The 21,350-nt window shown below is 39.9% G+C and overlaps 1 protein-coding gene across 5 annotated transcripts; it reads left to right on the top strand.

The window, feature by feature from the left end:
• The first annotated feature begins 449 nt into the window (after window positions 1-449).
• Window positions 450-21,269, top strand: als2b (alsin Rho guanine nucleotide exchange factor ALS2 b). 5 transcript variants are annotated; one of them, XM_058613622.1, is made up of 35 exons: window positions 450-586; window positions 2,806-2,879; window positions 3,505-3,650; window positions 3,744-4,717; window positions 4,843-5,209; window positions 6,331-6,505; window positions 6,588-6,684; window positions 7,023-7,100; window positions 7,198-7,458; window positions 8,182-8,353; window positions 8,464-8,653; window positions 8,767-8,832; window positions 8,981-9,143; window positions 9,561-9,692; window positions 9,813-9,941; window positions 10,085-10,108; window positions 12,447-12,517; window positions 12,712-12,778; window positions 12,881-13,083; window positions 13,387-13,452; window positions 13,535-13,633; window positions 13,731-13,895; window positions 14,077-14,188; window positions 14,509-14,586; window positions 14,844-14,977; window positions 15,070-15,234; window positions 15,369-15,486; window positions 15,560-15,717; window positions 15,799-15,915; window positions 16,000-16,176; window positions 16,266-16,323; window positions 16,722-16,783; window positions 17,089-17,238; window positions 17,393-17,489; window positions 18,560-21,269. In XM_058613622.1, the coding sequence occupies exons 2-35, from the start codon at window positions 2,860-2,862 to the stop codon at window positions 18,596-18,598; spliced, it is 5,130 nt and encodes a 1,709-aa protein (XP_058469605.1). In that variant the 5' UTR covers window positions 450-586; window positions 2,806-2,859; the 3' UTR covers window positions 18,599-21,269. The 5 variants fall into 5 exon arrangements, with proteins under 5 accessions (XP_058469605.1, XP_058469626.1, XP_058469596.1 ...); XM_058613643.1 differs by lacking the exon at window positions 450-586 and adding an exon at window positions 2,273-2,409 and having other exon boundaries at window positions 4,843-5,164; XM_058613613.1 differs by lacking the exon at window positions 450-586 and adding an exon at window positions 2,273-2,409.
• Window positions 21,270-21,350: the final 81 nt, after the last annotated feature.

The raw sequence follows: 21,350 nt of genomic DNA, 5'->3' as shown, positions 1-21,350 counted from the left end.
TTCTCAGAGACTTGGTAAATGCTGCCAAATGCACTCAAACTTTGACATTTCATCCTGAAGTTAACTAGAATTATAGATACCAATGTCACTGGTTCTTGACCTTAACCATAAGAAGCAGCAGTATAGCTGGCGCTTCCATCCTCCACTACTTTTCTGATTCATCATTTAAGCAGTTTATTTCCTTTTTTACACATCATTGTAAAGGTGGACATTGATTAGTGGCGTACCCTCCCTCTCTCTATGATAGGTCATGTAAACGCTATCAAAATGGTCACTCTGCTCACTCCTTTACCTCTTTCAAAATCTCTGCATTTTCCTGACAAAGACATTATTTTAAACTCTAGATTCCTTAATCATGCCTTTTATCTGGGCTTCAAAGCTCACGGAATGTCAAAAACTCACCTACACAAGTTGGGCCTGTCATGCTTCCTGCACTATTACTGGGCAGCAAATCTGAAAGGAAGGTTATAAAATGGAGGTCTCAATAGACACTCTTGATTGGGTTGCCATTGAAAAGAAAGACGTCATAAACAGTTCATTTCAGACACTTCTTTTTTCAGAACCTGGACTGCCTGCAAACACAAAGGTGAATAACCGAATAATTTTGAATTGCTTGCAAATTTGGTAGCAAATCAGGAAGAGCTGTAGACTGCAAGGTGCATCCATCCATGCTCCAGGTTATCGTAACCATGCATTCCTTCCATCTCTCTCAGATGCAACTTTTGACAGCTGGAAGCTAAAAGGCATTGTCACTATAAAAGATTTACATTTCAACAGTTGGCTTCATTTACCCAACTAAAGGAGAACAGGGGAATTTGGACACACACTATTAAGACATCTTGGGAAGAAGAGATGGGGATACAGATTGTTAATCCAATTCAAAGTAATGCACAGGCTTCACTATTTCAAAACTACATGAAATAGAAATGATCCCACTATCTCTCCCTTATGTGATCTATGTAAGTCTGCTGAAGGCTTTTCAAAACTGTACAAAACTGTATAATTTCTGGTGCAAAATATTCAAGTGGTTCTCTAAAATGTGTGATTGTGAGTTCAGACCTGATCCAAAGATAGCACTGTTTGGATACTATCTGTCCCTACTACCAAGTCCACAGTGAGCCACTCACCTCATCCTTGAGCATCTGAGACATGTATTAGTGATGCAACAGTATTTTCATTGTACCGTATGCCCACCACTTTTCCTATTTCTCAGAGATCTCTTCTTTTTAATAATATTTGTCCTGTATGGCTTTATATCCTTTTGGAAAATCTGAATAAATATAATGTATAAAAAGAAAAGAAAAGGAGAAAAAAAAGTATCTCATATTATGAGTTAATAAGTCTTAAAGATAGTAAGTCTTTATTAGTGAGTAGTATGAGCAGTCTTATGAGTATCTCATAAGAATGACTTATGAATATATATTTTTCTATTTGTCAAGTGGTGGAAATGGGCTTCCATAATCAAAAAGCCATAGCAGCTGAAAAGTGTTGCATGTATTGTATGGATGAGTGGGTGATGTCTTCCTTGACCCAATGAGAGCAATTGATTTTTAGTGTGTGATGCGACTGCACCCAGCTGCTGGGAATATGAACTGCATTCGAAACCATTTAAAGGGTCAATTCACCAACATTTTAACAAAAACTATTCTGTACCTTTAAAAAGAATAAAATAAACTGACACGTATTAATTTAAATATCAGTTATAGAACATACGTAAATTCAAATATATGTAAATAATCTTTACGTTGCCAATGTGTGTTCGTCCTGCATAAAATACACTGAAATACAAGTTCGCGTTTACATATTCTGAGCCTTCTGGGTTTTCGTCGATGTATTACAACAACAGAGAGCAGATTAGAAGGAAACTGGAGGAAAGAGCTGTCACTCTGTTGTTATTCTGGTGTAACCTAGGTTTTAAGTTAATATTAACTCCATTAGCTAGCTAATTCTGTGGACATGCCCAGAACAGACTCGCTGGTTGAATTGATATTGTTAAGAGTCTCATTTACAATGTGTATAATTGGTGTACATTCATCAATACGTTGTGTTAACTAGCTTCTCATTCGTGTTGCCCGACTTTGCCTAAAAATAGCCAAAATGAACTAAACCAACCAAAAAAAAAAATGAACCAAAAAATACAGAAATTACAATCAGCTGGGTCACAGTTACTTAGTATTTGATGATTGGAAGACGTCATTAAGGTGTACTATCGCTTTAAGACATGTACTTCTTTGCTATCGTGAAGTCAGACCTCCTGTCTTGTGGACGATCTATGCCGCTGGCAGCTCCTCCCTGTGTCAACAGCAGCAGATGAGCAAAGACAACCAGAGGCATTTAGCTGCAATTAAAAACTAACGGACGTGTGTGTTGTTCCCCTGCGTGACTGAGCGAAGAGACGAAACCCAGCTGGTATGAAAGACGAGGCTTTTATGAACTTGTATCTGAGAAAACTGAGAGGTGACACCTGTGGTTTGAATTAGCTAGCTGGGTTGATTAGCTGGTGTTAGCTAGCAGGGTTGTCGATCATTTCCACCACCTGACAGTGTTTTTTGTGACAAATGCGTCAGCTTTGGTTGTCAGCTAGTTCACGAGGCGTGGAATACGTTTGCACGTTGAGTGAGTTAGGTGAAACCCATGGAAACGAAACCTTAACTCGTTTCGTTATGACTTTTTGTCAGGCTCACACTTTTCCCCCCATCTATAACTCAAGCAAACACGGTTTATTTGCACTGAAAGCTTAGATGTTATCCAACTCTGGGCTGACAAATGATGTGTGTTTTGTTTGTTTTGAATGTCTGTTCTCAGGAGTGACAGCAGCCCTGAGAGGGTGACATGCAGATGGAGAAGTAAATATCACTCATGGAAACCCAGAGGAAGAGGTAGGTCTCTCTAAAGAGGATTATTTCACCGCTGCTTCTAGTGTGCCTAGATGTGATCACCATGTGACACCAGCTACTGAGGGGATTGTGCTGTCTTCTGCTTTCAACCACAAAACCTCTGTTGTTTAGATAAGCCTTAGGCAATGGAAGAGAATGAGGGAGGGAGGCTGGGCTAAGGACCTGTAGGCGGTTTACAGCTGTTTTTTCAGCCTCCCACACTTTTCTTATCTCCATTGTCATTTCTGTTGCTCTAATAAATGAATGTTATCTGTTATTAGGTTTAATTGTCCCCTGTCTAATATTCAGGCATAGTAGTTGTCAATACAATTATCAGTCTAATACAGTCTTTTGAATGACCTATGATCAGAATTTTACTAAAATAGAAAATTAGAAAATTACTAAACTGTTTGAGGCAACTAGCCATAATTAATATAAAAAAAAAAGCATGAGTACTCCAACTGTATTTCTGGAGAAATGCACATGTCTGAGTTTGTGTTAAAAACCCTTGCATATACAGTAAATTTCTGCCTAGCAAAAAGTTTGACTGCACTGTCTGGTATATCTTATGATACATGGTATGCATTGTTGTCGGAGCCATAATGATTCCCAGAGATGTTTGTCTCAGCTCTGGGGATGTAGATGGAGGAGAGCGAGGTTTGCTGCATACCTGGAAGGGCTACTCCTGTAGCGTCACCCCTGAGAGGTTGCTCCTACCTCGACCGGTCCTTCAAGTCGCTTTGGGCACCCGACATGGAGTTCTGCTGGTGGAAGGTAAAACCTTTGTTCCAATTTGACTAAAGCATTAATCATCAACCTATATTGGTTTGGTTGTTAAATATCTGTGTTGTATTCCTTTTGTTTCAGGAGGACAGGTTTACAGTTTTGGAGAGCTGCTGTGGAAACAGAGCCATGTCCCAGGAGGACCCGCTCTGGAGACTGCTCTCAGTGGGCAGCGTGTGGTCGCTGTTGCAGCAGGACATTTCCACAGTGGGGCAGTGACAGAAGATGGTGGTGTTCATATGTGGGGGGACAATAGTGCGGGACAATGTGGCCTGTCAGGCCTTAGCTCTGTCTCTAACCCAACTCCAGTGGCTCTGTTGGACTTGGACACCAGTCTTTCACAGACGGTGCCTGCGTTGGAGCTGGCCTGCGGGGGGCAGCACACCCTTGCACTGTCTGTCCAGAGAGAGGTGTGGGCTTGGGGCAGCGGCTGCCAGCTGGGCCTAAGCACTGCCACCTTCCCTGTGTGGAAACCACAGAAAGTTGAACAATTAGCAGGGAGGTATGTACTTCAGGTGGCCTGTGGGGCTTCACACAGCCTGGCACTGGTGCGTTGTTTGAGCCCCCAGGACATCCACAGGCCCCCTGTGGACAAATGCAGTCAGTGTAACCAGCTGCTGTACACCATGACAGACAAAGAGGATCACGTCATCATCTCTGACAATCACTACTGCCCACCTGGTGGTGAGCTAACTGAGGATAAGCTGGAGGCACCTGGCCAAGCCCATAGACTCAAAACATCCCCATCTGAGCCAGTTCTCCCCTCCCATACATCCACTTGGAACTCTGAGTCTCCAGCACTTTCTGTCAGTGCAGAGCCCTCAGACTCTGCCTCCATCCAGAACACGGAGAAAGGAGGATTAGCTATGGCCAATGGAGTGCTGCCATGCTTAGACTCTGACCACACGGCTCAGAGCCAGAGTGCCAGTGGTAACGCATTATTGGTTAAGAGTTCACTCTATCCAGACGAGCAGGCTGTCAAAGACTACCTGAAGAAACTGTCAGATAACACACAGACAGAAGCAAAGACTACTGCTGGAGGACTGCACAGTCTGCTGGTGAGATTTACTGCACAATAAAAGGATAAAACAAACAAAATAAATACACACATGTTTTCTTCTCCTCCTGTTAACTATCATTTTGAAATTGACTTGTTTAAACATGTTTCTTCTTTCTCCACAAGCCCTCAGCAGGAGAGTTTGCTGCCACCTCGAGTGCCACGCTGAACAACCTGGTGGCCTCTTGTGCCTCTGCAGTGGGCGAACGTGTTGCCTCCACCTATGAGGCCCTGTCCCTGAAAAAGATGATGAACTACCTGCCTGCGGGGGTGTCGAGGCCAGCGGGTCTTACTGGTCCTCTTCCAGGAGCGGGGGATAACGGCGCTGAGCGTGTTCGCAAGGATGACTCCATGCAGGGCAAGAAGAGCTGCAGCACTGGAGACATCCGCGAGGAGGAGGCTGAGAGTGTGCGGCGCCGCCTCTCACTACCAGGACTCTTGTCACAGGGTAGATACGCTGTTCACCTCTTATCATCCTCCTATACCCAGCTGCGTAAGTATGACTTGCGCATGTGTACTTCGATGTTGGTGTGTTTGTTTGTTCGCCCCAGGCTTCTTCATCCCATCCACCATGTGAGAACTCCAAAGGTTTGTCACTGTGGCATGATTTGTTCACAGCTGAGTATATGTACTGTATGTCGTATGCAGAGTAGAGGTTAACCAATATGAGTTTTCTATGGTAGATGCTGAGTTTTAGAAATCAGGGCAGGTTATGGCTAATTGATGCAGATGTTTTTGATATATTAAGCCAGCTTTCTTTTTTCCTCCATCTGATAAAATAAAACTGTTGAATGAGTACAAATAATACTTAAGTAAACAGTTTTTGAGTGTGTCTCTCCAATTTAGGTTTCATGACTACACTGAAGTGCATTCATATACAGTATTTTCTATAAAAGTAATGCATAAACTAATGATTAAAAAACACATCAAAAAAGTTTTATGTGTAATTTGGAGGATTAATAAATAATAATTTGTCAAAGCTGATTATTAATAAATGGTAATGAGAAAGCAGAAGGAAATCTGTCATGAGGCTCTTAGTTTTAAATATGATACAAGTTGAACCAGTTCATGTCACATTTTGAAAGTTTTTGTTTTAAAGATTTAAATACATATGTGGCATTTAGTTTTCTCCAGAAAATGGTATTTCTTATAAAGTTGTCCTTGAAAAAGAAAACAAGTTGTTCTCTTCTTATTTTACTGATCGGCCTTTGTTCTGTTTGCAGCCTGCAGACTTTCCTTCTGTGTTTGCTGTGTAACAGCATGTGCTTTTACATTAGCTGGCTAATGTTATTTGGTCTGTGTGTCACTTTCTGTGTCCCAGTGTGTTTTTGAAAACATTCATTGATTTATGTTGGACTTTACACCCAGAGTTCATTCTTTACGGACTTCCTGTGACATTGGTTTCAGCCTGTCTTGAAAACACTTCCTCATTTCATCGACTCTGTCACCCCCTCACATAGTATCTGTACTTTTGTTTTTGTGGTATTGGCTAGAGACGAAAACAATGTATCTGGTTTTCATTTCCTCATCACTCAGTCCTGTGTCTGTGCATGTATTTTGCAAGCTGATAAAAAGAAGGAATCTGCATTAACTTTTCTTCTTCTCTGCATCCAGTGTCACCTCGGCTTCTGAGGAAAGCTGGTCGCTCGAGGTTGCGGGCTGTTGCCCTCACCCCACTAGGAGGAGCAGTCCCTGAGGTCCAGGAGGTGCTGCCCACCCTGCAGACAGAGGTGTGGAGCTGGGGCCATGGCGAGCAGGGACAGCTGGGACATGGAGATGATCTGGCCAGGTAGGATCATAAAAGGACATCTGCAAAGATGCAAGAAGGGAAAAAAAATCATATCAACACATATGTATTTGTGTGTTTGCAGATTACAACCAGCATGCATCAAGAGTCTGAACAGTAAGGAGGTGGTGAGGGTGGCTGCTGGTGCTCATCATTCCCTCGCTCTGACCGCTCATTCTCAGGTCATTATATCAATATCTTGACAAAAAAAAGAATTAACGCACTGTCCTGTGAGAAGCACAAAACTTCTAGCTTTATATCAAGAAATATCTCAAATATTAGGACATAGCCTCAAAATATCAAGATACTATTCATATTATTCACATAACATAACTTATCACATAACTATGTTCTGTAAATCTTGGTGGTCTCATGTATTGAGGTTGTGATTATCAATAGTCTCTGTTTATACAGCAGCTTCCTCCTCTGCTTATAATGACAACCACATCAGTAAAACCTTATCTTCTCACAGCTACATTACAGTGTGTTACAGTATGATTCATATACATTTTTCTTCCAGGTGTTTTCATGGGGCAGCAACAGTTCCGGTCAGCTCGGACACATGGACTCACCCAGCACAGTTCCCCGTCTTGCAAAGGTGAGGGAACCTCCTCCTCTACAATAATATTCATTCAAATTAAAGCTTGATGTCTCGGTATTTTCCATCATTTGAACTATTTTGTCTCCTCATCCAGCTGTCAGAAGGCATCCGGGTGTGGGATGTGAGCGCCGGAGAGAAACACACCGTCCTCCTTGCTGACGGTGACTGCATTCAGCCCATCATTTATTACAGTGGACAGCAGGTGAAAGATGGGGAGGAGGATGAGGAGGAGGAGGTGGTGGAGTCCAGGGAGGTTTGTGATCAGGAAGAAGGCAATGAGAAGGAGAAGGAGAAGGAGCAGGAGCGCACAGGGGGCTACACACCGCAACCTGTACTACTTCCCTTCTGCATGAATGTAAGTTACTGGCAGTTTCTCTTTGCAGATTTATAGTGACAGGAACAAATGTAAGGTAATATATGTACTCAAATGTAACAAATGTAAAATGTAACAAATGTAACTCATTATGTAACATTTTAATTTTAATTTTAAATTTTAATTTAATTCTAGGATCCAACTGGATTGAAATTATTTTATGACGTCTTAAGTGTATGTATGTTTTTATTCTGTTTGCTCTTTTATTGTACTGGTGTGCCTCATTTAATCTCAAGGGACTTCCTGATAAAAGCGTTAATTAATTAATTAATTAATTAATTAATTAATTAATTAATTAATTAATTAATTAAATAAATAAATGTTAAATAAATAAACAAAATGTAAACCCCTGAATTTTAGAGCCAATATCAAGTAATTTTTTTACAAAACCCTAAAACTGTAGTACCTAACTTCTAGATATGAACAAATGTGTCACATTCAAACATTGTCAAATAGGTTCATACAGTGTTGATTAAGCTCCACACAACTCTAAATCATCTAAAGTTGTGCACTGCAGCTTTAAGATTATTAATATTAATAATAATAATAATAATCATAATGATGATGATGATGATGATGATAATAATAATAATGTTTGTTGAGGTATGTTATACTAATATATAGTCAACTGCTGCTTCACTCCATTGAACAGCATAAAGTTACTTTTTGAAATATGACATAAAAGTTGTTTCACATGTTTTCCAGCTGGGTTATGTCAGCAGTGTGTTTGCGGGTGGTCGGAGATGTGTGGCGCTCTCGGACAAGAATGTGATGGGATTTATCGCCAGCCTTCATGAGCTAGCAGCAGCCGAGAGGAAGTTCTACTGCAAGCTGTGTAACATCAAAACACAGATAATACGCCCCTTACTGGAGCTTGGTAAGAGTAACACAAAGGTTTAAAAACACTGAGGACCAGAGAGAATGTTCCAAAGGTTCCCTAAGGCTTTGCTTTAATTTCTTCTGCTTGTGTTTTTATGTTTTTTTCAGAGTCTCTGAGCTCGACTCTCGGCCCTGTGATCTTTGAGCTCCTGCAGACTCTTGTAGGACGTTTCAACCTCCTGTGTCACCTGACTGGGCAGCACGCTGCCAGCCTCACAGCCAACCTGCGTCGTGGGCGAGATGTGAAAAGTCTGCTCATGCTTGACCACACCATCATCTTTCTCGACTCTTACAATGAGTATGTCTTCACTGCTGCTATCTTAACATTAATTTCAAGACAACAGATCAGTAACCCAGGTAATACATGCAGTATGGTTTGCTTCTTTTCCTCCTTTCTTTTTCCCTGTTAAGGTACTGCAGTTCTCTCTGTAACTTCCAGGTGATGGGAGGAGCCCATGCTCTGACCAAGCCTTCACTGTGAGTTCATACTAATCACCAGAACTACATTGTACTGCAACATTCAGAAACACAAACCAGGACTAACAGTGACAGAAAACTCGGCTAAATATGAAAAAAACAGCAGTGACTTGGATTTTTCCATGACTTATGATGATTTCTATTGAAGAGATTTCTTTGGGAAGAGTCCAGAGCTACTGCAGAGGCTGTCTGAGTGCAGCGAGGAGAACCCGACCATGGCCGACCTCCTGCTGGCGCTGTTCTACCTCCCAGCTCGCCACATTCATGAGTATGGCCGGCTACTGCTCAAACTGGCCACCTGCTTTGAAGTGGTAGGTAAAAAGACAAACAACCATCACACATAAGTTCAGATTCATCATGTCAAGCTACTTGGTTTTTATTTTTAAGAATCAGTATTTATTAGAATTTAACTATTTTATGTTTTGTTTTGCTTTTATTTTTATTCTCTAATAATCTTTAAAAAATAAATTAAACTATAGATTTTGTATTGAAGCATATCCCCTGGAAATAATCAATTCTTATGATTTAGTACCAGATGTACTAGACTATTGGCAAACTTGGGACCCCAATACAAACTGTTGCATGTTATCTTTATAGCAGCATTACTAAAAAAAAAGACTTTCATGTAGTCATCACGTATGAACATTATTTCATGATGATTATTCTGCTATATCGAAACCCAGATTGTACAGTTTGTTTCATGTTAAATGTTTCCTATGCATTGTTAGTGCTCCAATGATTACCAGAAGCTGCAGGACAGCTGCTCCAGGTTTGAAGCTTTGTCTCTCCAGTTGAAGAGAAAAAGAAAAGAGACTGAGTACACTTTTCACTTCTGGAAGAGCTTCCCTGGGAAAATGACGGTAAGCGTCGCTGAGTTTGTGTGTGCGCTTTGTCACAACTGCATGTTATTGATGCCGCCTGGTCCTCGAGGTGTCATGGGATGTTGTTTATGGCTGAATGGTGCCACTGTGTCTCCTCAGGATTCTCTCAGGAAACCTCAGCGTAGGCTGATCTGTGAGAGCAGCAACAAGGCTCTGACCCTGCAGAATGCCGGCAGGTTCTCCGTCAACTGGTTCATCCTTTTCAATGACACTTTAATTCATGCACAGGTTAGCACTGCACACACACACACACACACTCACACATTCACCTCTGTTCATGTTGTTTTTTTTTTTTTTTGCACACCCGTTTTTGAGACACTTTAACCTGGTGTATTTCAAGAATTTGTGTGTGCTTGCCTTCGTGCTGTCAGGGCGTGGCACCTTATAAAAATCTTGTAAGTATACAGTCGGAAGCAAATGGCTCTTGCCTTGTCTTTCTTTTCCTCTTCATCTTCATCTTCCTGTTCTGTGTGTGCGTGTGTGTGTGTGTGTGCATTTTAATGATTGTCGTTGTTCAGTAAATCATTACTGAAATTAAGCAATTTTTGAATCATTTGTTAATATGGCTAAATATATGGGCCAATCAATCAGCATCGTTATCAGCCATTGGCTGTCTTGATAGCTAAAGCGTGTCATTGGGCGTAGAAAAACCCATATTAGTCATCCTCTAGTTATAAAGGCTGTACTATTATTTCATTATTATTACTAATTTAATTTTTAATTTTTGGTAATTTAATTGTTTTATATCTAAGGCAAGGCGAATGATGAAACTTGGTCAACCAAAATAGTTTTTTCTCTTTTTTTAAATACTGGGGCAGCTGATGGCTGATACATAAAATGTACACAATGCTTAAACTTAAACATTTATTGAGCAACACCTATGTTGGTGTGGTCTGTCTCTCCTGTCTGCATTTTGTGTCTGCAGTGCAGTGCAGTGCACTATATATCTAATGTAAATAATGTTTGCGTTTCTGAGAACAAAAAGTGTACATTTTTATGAATAGTTATAATTATTTCATGAATCAACATTGGCTGATAATTATAATTGTATGTTACTTTACTTTAGTTTAACAAATCCAAGTAGCTTTAAAATGCTTTGTCATAGTTTGGATTCACCCAATGTAGTTTTATAGAACATAAATGGAGAATTGTGTTTAAATACTTAAGTCCGTTTAAAGATTATAGATTTAAAACTGCCATAGGCTAGGGAACAACATGATCTCACTGACATTTAGTGACTCTCGAATGATAATAGACCTCATAATTGAGCAGTCATGTCCTAACCTCAAATCACAAGTTTGTCTCAGTGGGCTTCACTGTTTCATGCTTTTGAATTTATTTTGATTTGCTTTTCCTGCTCTTAATTTATTGACATAAAACCAAAAGCTTGACTGTAAATAACAATGGCTTCGCAATATACAGCAACATACAGGCTTCCTGTGGGAGACTGCACGGGAGGATGAACGTTGCTAAAATCAAAGCGCAGTGTTTTTGGGTTTCTAAAATGTATAGGAACCTTTGATAAATTGCTTATTTGGCAATTATTTATTATTTATCAAATGTTCTGTTTCTCTGTTAAAGCATTGGTTCTTTTGGAATCACATGTGGAACCATATAAGAATTAAAAGAAGATGTCTGCTTTAGTTTAAATATCTTCTGTATCCTTTTTCAATGCAAATACATAGTACAAGTACCAGCACCTTGTGGTTCACCTCACCCTGTTTGTCTCTCATTTTCTCTGATTTCTGCCCCTTCCTCCCTCTTCATTTCTGGTCTGCATCCCGTGTTTCTGAACATTTTAGTCACCCCACCTCCTCTACTAACGTGTGTCTCCTCCTGCTTCATCCCACTCTCGTGGCTCTTTGAATAAGTTTTATTCTTTGGGTTAAAAGTAAAGAAATTTAAATCTGTGATGATTAAATCACCCGTGTTATGACATAAACCTATACAACTATATGAAAGAGTAACAGTCATGTACGCATGTTGTTTTGCATGACTGACCCAGGATTTTTAAACTTGTGTTGTACGTGAAATTTTGCAACAAGCTAAGTAAATAAATAAATAAATAAAAAGCCTCGAACATGAAAGATAAATGAAATTGTCAAAAAAAAGAGAATTATTTAAAGTGGATGAATAGAAATAAAGTTTCAAACAAAGAAAGAGATCTACTAAAGAATCAGTGCGGTTTCTTTGTCATTTCAACACTGAATGTGGTTTAACACTAAACACTGGTGAGCTAACAATACTGTTGAGATAGCACATCAGTTTTGGGAATAAAGCTAATGAGTTTTTGCTTTTTTTCACTAAAGCCCAGAATATTACCTGACATGAGGTGATTAAAATTTGTACATGTTTCATACACAGTCTAATAAATACTTATGTGTATATGAAGATTAATTTAGCTATATACAAAATTTATAATGGTGAAGAAAATGAAACAAGGTTTGTTGTTGTAAATGAAGATTCCTCTGCTGAGCCTATATCTTCCTTATCATATGAAACAAATTGATTGCTCCTTCATTTAGTTTTAGCTGTTAAGCAGAAACCAGATATATTAACTACAGTTGTTTTATTTGTATTTAATTTGCTGCATTTGAGTTTTTGCAAGCCGTTTTTTGTTTATTTAGTACGATTAGATTGGTTTCACCCATTAATCCTCATTCACATCAATGAAGGCTTCTCTTTGATATGCCCCAATTTTCCTCCCTTCATCCCTTCCCCTTTCCATTTCAGTTCTCCACCCATCACATCTTCCATTTGGCCACACTGTGGGTGGAGCCCATCCCAGAGGAGAACACTGGCACGTGAGTTTCAGTCGTCACCATCCGTCTACAAGTGAAAAATTAATTTGGGGAAAATAAAACATTTCATTGGCTGTATAATGCTTACAAATGTGAAATGTTTTATTTTCCCCAAATTAATTTTTTTTTTTTTGAAGCCAGCCTTAAATGAGTCATCACACACAAAATACAAATCTTTTCATGTGATGTGTGTGCAGATACGGTTTAAAGGTAATCGCACCGGAGGAAACGTTCACCCTACTGGCCTCCTCGCCCATGGAGAAGGTAAACCATCTTTAATGCTCACCTTAAAACAATCTTTGCTTTGAGTGGATCTCAATTGGCCTGAATGACATGTTTTAAACTTGTGTGCGACTTTGTTCCCAGGCTAAGTGGCTTCGCTCCATCAACCATGCAGTGGACCAGGTGCTGAGTGGAGCTGGGCAGGACACGGCATCAGTAGGCTCAGGGTCGGGGCAAAAGGCAGAGCCCCCAGTCTCTAGGGTGGCCGTCTACACTTTTTATAAGGAGGGACGTCTGAAAGAGGCCACATACGAAGGCTGCTGGCTCTCTGGCAAAACCAATGGCAGGTAGGACCAGGCATGAAATGATTTCCTGTCATGATATCCTTACAAAATAATTGCGATTCACAAAACAGAAAAGTGTTACACATTGCTGTAATGCTCCAAAAACATGTTATTTATATTGCAAAAGGACGACATGAGGATATTATTAATTATTTTGTGCTGTTGTTTTGTGTGGACAGACGAATGAATGAATGAAATCAAATAATGAATGAATACAAGTCGATAATATAACCCGATTTTATAAGTTTATCAATATTGAGGTCATTATAAATTGTGATATACATTGGGATGAACTATGTTTTTCAGAGGAGTGTTAAAATGGCCTGATGGGCGAATTTACACAGGGGAGTTCAAAAATGGACTTGAAGATGGGTAAGTGCTAAGTGTCAGGATTATTTGAAACACTGATTTTAATGGTTACGTTTCTTCACTAACCTCTCATGTGTTTGTGTAGCTTTGGTGAATTTTTGGCTCCAAACAAAACACTCAACAAGAATGACCAGTATCAAGGTCAATGGAAAGATGGCAAGATGCACGGCCTGGGGAAATACAGGTGACAAATATGAGAGTACTGACTCAAATATTTGCATTTTAGAAGTAGTTGAGCAGTTGAACAATGCTGAAATGAGAAGTCTTCTGACTGTCTGCAGGTATGCCAGCGGAGAAGTTTATGATGGATCTTTCCAGGATGGCATGCGGCACGGCCACGGCATGCTACGCAACGGCAAGCTCAACACTTGCTCCCCCAGTGTCTTCATCGGACAGTGGCTGCAGGACAAGAAGACTGGCTATGGAGTGTTTGACGATATAACAAAGTACGCTCATGTGCAAACAGTGTAAAGTGGTGTGAATGAGCCAGTTTCTCTCTAAACATGTATGTGTGTTCTGTGAGAGTTTTATTTTTGACACAGAAGAGCAGGGAATATATATGCAGATTGATTTACAGCATATTTGTCTTTTAATGTTAAAGCAAACTTTGTCTGTTGGGTTTGTCAGAGGAGAAAAGTACATGGGAATGTGGCAGGACAACCTGCGACTGGGCACCGGGGTCGTCGTCACCCAGTTTGGTTTGTACTATGAAGGCACCTTCAAAGATAATAAGATGATGGTGAGAAATTATCTTTTTCTATCTTCTCTCTTCTTCATAAAAATCTCCAGAAACTCTTGGATACATTGTTTTTGATCATACATTCTGACAGTGAAAAATCCTGCACATTTTCTACCATGTATTCCCACTTTATTTAAATATTTTTCTCTGCTGACCTTCATTTTTTAAGAATTGTGATGATAATGAAGCTGGAAGAAGTGAACTCTAACAAATGTCTGAGATTTGGCCCACATTGTACCGAGGGGAACAAAACCTGTTTTATACTTTCTATGGCATCAGAAAAGCAGGAGACTAAATGAAAGGAATTTGTTTGTTTGTAGGGCACTGGGATCCTTCTGTCAGAGGATGACACAACATATGAAGGAGAATTCTCCGATGACTGGACCCTTAATGGAAAGGTGACTAACAAGCATTAAAACATTACCATACAGTGGATGTGTGATTCATTTAGGCGAGGTGTTTTGAAAGTATTTTTAAATTCCTAAATGGTAAATATGGTTGGAATTGTCTCAAATTGGCTTTAGAATAGAGCCATACTTACAAGTTTCTGTATGCACCTACAGTAGTTATAAAAAAATCTATTTGTGTATTAAACATTTGGCTAATATAGTGGAAAAGTATTAGTGTTACATTGGTGTTGTGTAATGTTCCTCAGGGTGTGCTGATCATGGCGAATGGTGATTACCTGGAGGGCTCCTTTGGTGGCGAATGGGGCTCAGGTCTCAAAGTGACGGGTTCCTACTTTAAACCCCACCTTTTTGACACCGACAAGGACAAGACCCACGTTGTGTAAGTTGATGGAGATTTAAATGAATAATGTAGAGAAAAACAAATGATATACTTCATATACTTTGTGTGTGTTTTGGTTTTTGATGTTGCAGTAAGCTTGGGCGTCTGTGTGTGCGGGCAGAGGAGAAGTGGCAGGCAGTGTTTAAGGAATGCTGGAGTCAGCTGGGCTGCGAGGCGCCAGGACAAGGAGAGAACTCGAAGGCGTGGGAAAACATTGCCGTGGCCCTCACCACCAGCCTCCGACAGATCCAGGACAGGTACAAACCAGATGACATACACCGCCAGATTTATGAATCGTCAAATGTCTTGCTAACTACTAATTGAGGTTGTATTCTAGTTGAAAGATTAATATTTTCAATTCCTCATGTTTTTGTGTATGTGTGTTTTTTAGTCCAGAGACATTTTCTATGACTCACAGTAGAACCCTGGAGAGTCTGGAGGTCATCCCGCAGCACATGGGGCCCATTAATCTAGAACGATATCACACCATCCGCCTCTACCTCATCAAGGTCAGAGCACTACTCATTTTTATTAAAAACATTAATTATTCACATTGATATTAAAAAACATTCCCTCCCTCAGGCATGTGACACCCCTCTCCACCCATTGGGCCGGCTGGTGGAGACCCTGGTAGCTGTTTACAGGATGACCTACGTCGGCGTTGGCGCCAACCGACGACTCCTGCCACAGGCTGTTAATGAGATAAAGTCGTATCTCAACCGCATTTTCGAGATCGTCAGGTACCTTGCATACACGACAGCAACCAATTTATTTTAAGAAGTAAAAACAAGATCTAATCCTAATACCTTTACATTCTGCAGGTTTTTGTTCATAGACCTGCCAGAAGACGGCGGCCTAATTCCAGAGCCAACCACAAACCTCCAGGAGAAGAAGGAGCTGAATTCAACTGATTCCCCACTGGAGTCACCCAGACCTGGGTAAAGACTGTACTATGTCCCTCAGATGCCTTTTAGCTTTCCCTTAGAAGCTTTCATATTAAGCTCTCCTGTGTTTCCACTCAGCCAAGTGGTTAGCAAATCTGCTCTGCTGCTTCCCGTCCTGCTGCCTCGTCTCTACCCTCCACTCTTCACCCTCTATGCTCTGGACAAGGAGAAGGAAGACGGCGTGTACTGGGATTGTGTTCTTCGCCTCAACAAGCAGCCTGACCTCGCCCTACTTGCCTTCTTGGGTGTCCAGCAGTAATGTCACACACTGTCACGCTAAGGGATTAAGTTTGCATGTAAACCCTGATAAAACACTCCCTCTGCTTTTTCTTCCATTCCAACAGAAAGTTCTGGCCGGTTTCTTTTACCATGTCCATCCCTGCAATAGGAGAAAAGCAGCAGGTACGTTTACTGTAATGTAAACGTTGCGCGCAGTAATTGGCTTTTTTTTTTTATTTTATCTACTATCCTGCTTCATCTTTAATCTTTATTTGTAGTGTTTTCTGTGTGTGTTCTGCAGCCAAAAAACAAGCCAAATCCCTTGTATCTTAATATCTTCTTAACCGTAAAACTGAATCTTATTCTGATTCAAAGCTCTTCAATTGTAGGAATAATTATAAACATACAATTAATCAATGTATACAGGTAAACTGATGGTTGCAGCTGTAAACTTTAGCCTAGTTACACTTGTTTGCTCACTGAATCTAGTTAGGCTAAGGCCTGTGGCGTTTCATCATTGGCATGTACATTATACTGTATCTCTATTAAGATATAAAGATCAGCCTGTGTGTCTCCTCCAGGTCCTCTCCAGCACCAAGGACGCCTGCTTTGCCTCTGCAGTAGAAACTCTGCAGCAGATCAGGTACAATGTTGTACAAATGTTGCCTCAGAATGAGACCAAATGCGGCTGTCTAATGGAGATCTTTTGTATTGCTCCCTATTTTGATCTCAGATGTGGATGTTTTGTTTTTGATAATTTCCATATGGAACTCTTTTGTTCAGATTACACGTAATTCCAGGATTTTTATGTTGCATAAGAAGATGGGTTCAATTAAACTTTTTATTTGTGGTCGTTTGCTTGCTTCATCTATGTCAATGTGGCCCCTGGAAAGAAAATATCACCCACTCCTGGTCTCCGTGGTTTCTTTGTTTGTTGTTTGTTTGCAGCACAACATTCACCCCGTCTGACAAGCTGCAGGTGATCCAGCTCACCTTCGAGGAGATCACACAGGAGGTGCAGTCACTGCTGAAGCAGGACTTCCTGTGGTCCATGGACGACCTCTTCCCCGTCTTCCTCTATGTCGTGCTGCGAGCTCGGTCAGCATCAGACCAAACCCAATAACACACACTTATCTACACATAATACACACCACTTTCTTTTGCATTATTTGCAGTCTTTATTAAGTCTTGACTATCATTTTCAGTATTGTCGAATATTTTTTATGACACTGAATGTATGATTCCTCTTCAGTATCAGAAACCTGGGTTCAGAGGTCAGCTTAATTGAAGACCTGATGGATCCCTGTGTTCAGCATGGAGAGCATGGAATCATGTTCACCACACTCAAGGTAACGCACTCAAACATTGTTGTTTCCTACTCGGCAGACAAAACTTGTATAATGATATTTTGCTACTAACAATGGGAGTTCAGCAATACGGTAACTTCCTGTTCTACATTAAATTAGTATTTGTAGTGGCAACAACTGGGAAGACTGAGTAACTGTGACATTAAAGGGGAAAGTATTAAACTGTGTGTTGGCAAAATAAAGGTCTTTGGTCATCAGTGGCCATGTGAAGAAATGCCACAAAACTGAGAATATGATGGAGGTGAATTTTGATGCTTTCTCTCCATTTACATCAAGTGTGACGTGTCCGTGTCAAGTGATGATGACCTGGTGCTTAGTGTTTTTACTGAATAAAAAGAAACTCCTGGATAAACTACCTTCAACTTAACTACTTTACCACTTTAGGATGATATATTAGACAGTGTGAAGATCTGAGGTACATTCCATTAGTTTGAAAGCAGTCCATTTGGTCTTTTGAATATTTATAATATCAATGTTTTTCAGCAGCAGAAATCTTTGTGAAATAATAAGTCATCATTTTGCTACAAGTTCAAAAAGCTTTTATGAAGATGTTGCAATTAGTCCTTTCTATTTTACCTATTCATTCACTGTTGAGTCTCACTGAAGTGCAGTTCTTATTCTGAAAGTTTGAATAACTTGTACATCTCAAGCATTTATTAAAATCCACATAAAATGAAATAATCCAGTCACTTCCTGTTAGAATATTTGCTTCCCAACCTCAGTTTCCCCTGAGTTGAGAAATTACTTCATTATTTTCTTTGTTACGTTCCCACCAGGGATACTTGGTCCTGTTAGCAAAGATGACGGACACTGTTTACATTCTGGGAATGAGGTCCTGTCCACCTACTTGTGGGACTGAAAAGTGCGGATATAGCATTGCAGTTTCAAGCCTCGGACCAAGGCTCGGACCAAGTGACCAAGTGTCACAGGTGGGCACGTAGCAAAAAAAGAATGAAGATATTTCTCGGCTCAGGGGAAACTGAGGTTGGGAAGCAAAATCAAATCGTTGAAGTATTCCTTTTAGTGATGAATTTTCACGCATCCACCTGCAGGCCTGTTACTACCAGATCCAGCATGAGAAGATCACATAGCGAGGCGTTTCTCCGTCAGGGATCTGTAAGCTGCTGTCCCACCACCCCTCCCACACACACGTGCTTGGCCAACCACAGGGCCAGGACCAGCCAGGCTTTGAGAATGACGGATGTGTGTGGTGGCCAATAGAAAACGGTGGATCATCGGAATAACATGCAGACAGCTCCATCTGCTGTTGTCATGGAGACGGGAGGTGCTCTCTGACACACATTCAAACACTATCAGTGACCTTTAACGGTCTCTAATCTACAGGTCATGATGGTGTAAAATTATTAAGTAAGTCCACAGCAGGACAGTGGGAAATCCTGAAATCAAATAGTTTAGTGTCTTTTAAACCAATGTGACTGGTCTGTCCTCAGTTTTTATGTTCAGTCTGCATACTGAAAGTGGACCTAATTTTCTGCATTTTCACCATGAAAAACTGCTTTTTTCCATTTAATTACTGACACACGAAGTTTGGTGAAAACATATTTTTTGTTTTTTTTACTGTCAGTTTGGTTCTGCTTACTTATTTGACGACTACATGAGGCACCAGGACCTAACAAGGAAGGACATCTCTGTGATAACACTTTTAATTATGTGGCTATAATCTGAGCCAGCAGGGGAAGGTTAACCAGAAGTGCTTATGCTAAACCAACCTGTGAGTAGAGAATAGATTTAAAAGGGAGAAGACTTAACTGGTTGGTTTAGTGAACGTCCGTCTTGTTAACCCACCAGCAGCACAATCACTGCAGCTTCCTCCAGCGTTTCCATAGAAACAAAGGGGAACTGTCTCTCATGTAGCGGATTGGACAGCAAAGCAATCAAATATATATTGTGTAAAGCATGGCATGTAGTGGGGTAAATGTAGACTGACTTGACTGTAACTTCACTCTGACACTAATGATTGAGTTTCAGAGTATTTGGCTGCAAACCAGCTGCTATAGATTTACAGTTGATTTGCTCAATGAAGAGTAAACGGTTTACGTCACAGTAACTTTATACTGAAGGTACAGCTACAGCTGGATTTGTTCAATGAATGCACACTTTCATTGTATTATGGGCTAAGGAAATGCATTTTGTTTTCCCAAAGTAAAACCAGATAACGCACAGTGGAAGCAAGACAGTTTTCAGTATTAATTAAAATCGACTAGTTGCCTACTTTGGTCTGCAAAAAAGAGGATAGAACCACAGTTTAAAAAGCCTACTTAAACATAGTAGTGTCTTTATATGGAATTTCTCTCAACTGTAAAAACATTTTTTCCCAGTGAAGTGATTACAGTACCCGGTTAAAGATAAAAGAGTGAACAAGACGTCAAGTTCAAAATTGCCCTGAAATTCATAAAAATTTAAAATTATGTTCACTAAAGTCCCAACATAATTTTAATGAAACTAACATAATTTTAAGATCCTATTACATATATTTTGATCTGTAGAAAGTGGAATACAATAGGCCCATTTTACTGCTGTTGAATCTGTTGTCCGGTAAAAGAAAAGCCAGTTTTCTATTTCTTTTTTTTTTTTTTTAGTTGTGATATTCAAAGCCGATTCTCTGCTCATGTATCTGCTTATATTGACTGTTGTTTTTTAAACCATATGCAGCACTAACTGTCATACTTTTTTTGTATTACATATGGAAATGGCTTTAGAGAGGATTTAGAGGAGGATTGAGCCTGATTTTTGTTGCCATGTCATGGCTTTTGTTTCCACTGATTATTTAACAGAAAATAGATGCTCAAAATCTGTACACAATCTGTACACTGTAATCTTGTACAGTATTGAACAACTAAAGGTGCGATTAAAACATTTTTACAGATCCATTAATTCATCCGCTGAAGCAGCGTTTCTAAACATGGTTATTGTAGACCAGGTTTCAGTCATACATTTGTACAGTGTTTCCCAAACTTTCTACATATAATATACAATATCATTGTGAGAAAAGCAAACATTTTGCATAATTTAAAATATCGTTTTGAATTGGTAAATGAATAATTTTCAAGAGATGTTTGGAGAAACATTTAACATATAAATCTTAACTCAAATTTTGCGAAAATTCTGCAAATTTGGAGACCCAAACCAACCTCAACCCAGTCTTTTAGAATCTCTGCTTTTTGTGAACTTAAAAAAAACATCATAATACTGTTACAGTTTATTTGCTCCTGTTTCTGTCGAGACCATCTGTGCCTGATACTCAAAACAGTCGAGCTTTGTTGTCTGTGTAACAGAGAAATTCTTCCCCCAAAATACTAAAGACAAAAAAAAGAAAAAGAGTTATCTTATGCATTTGCTATAGTCCTCTTCATGTTTTTTGTTGTACAGTCCTGCTGCTGCCTCTTAAAGGGAGGACACTCCGGTATTTTCAGTGACCACTTATGCAGATTGTGACATTTATTGTGACTGTTATACTGTAACTGACTCCTGTGATATGAAGTGTCGTTTTAAACCCAAAACCGAACTGTTCAGTCTTTCATCAATGTAAACTGAAGCTAATTTTTCATTCATGCACATGTTGGTTTATAATTTAAACCCCGTTATGACTGACAACTTATTGATTTGCTGAACTTGACGGCTGTTTGAGAAGTTGTTTCCTGATTGTTTGGTTTTGTTTCAGTTGACTGACATGGCATCCACCTGTGTATATTATGTTAACATGAAAAAGGGCAATAAACTCTGATGGACATTGCTAACAAATCTGTAACATTGTTTTAATGCACAAGTTGTTTTTAAAAATGTGTTTAATTTGCTTGTTTTTGTGTCACTGTATTCTGATTA

The sequence above is a fragment of the Solea solea genome, chromosome 2 (assembly GCF_958295425.1).
Source record: "Solea solea chromosome 2, fSolSol10.1, whole genome shotgun sequence".
Lineage (NCBI taxonomy): Eukaryota > Metazoa > Chordata > Actinopteri > Pleuronectiformes > Soleidae > Solea > Solea solea.
Note: the sequence above shows the minus strand (reverse complement) of the source record. Positions and strands in the feature narration are given on the sequence as shown.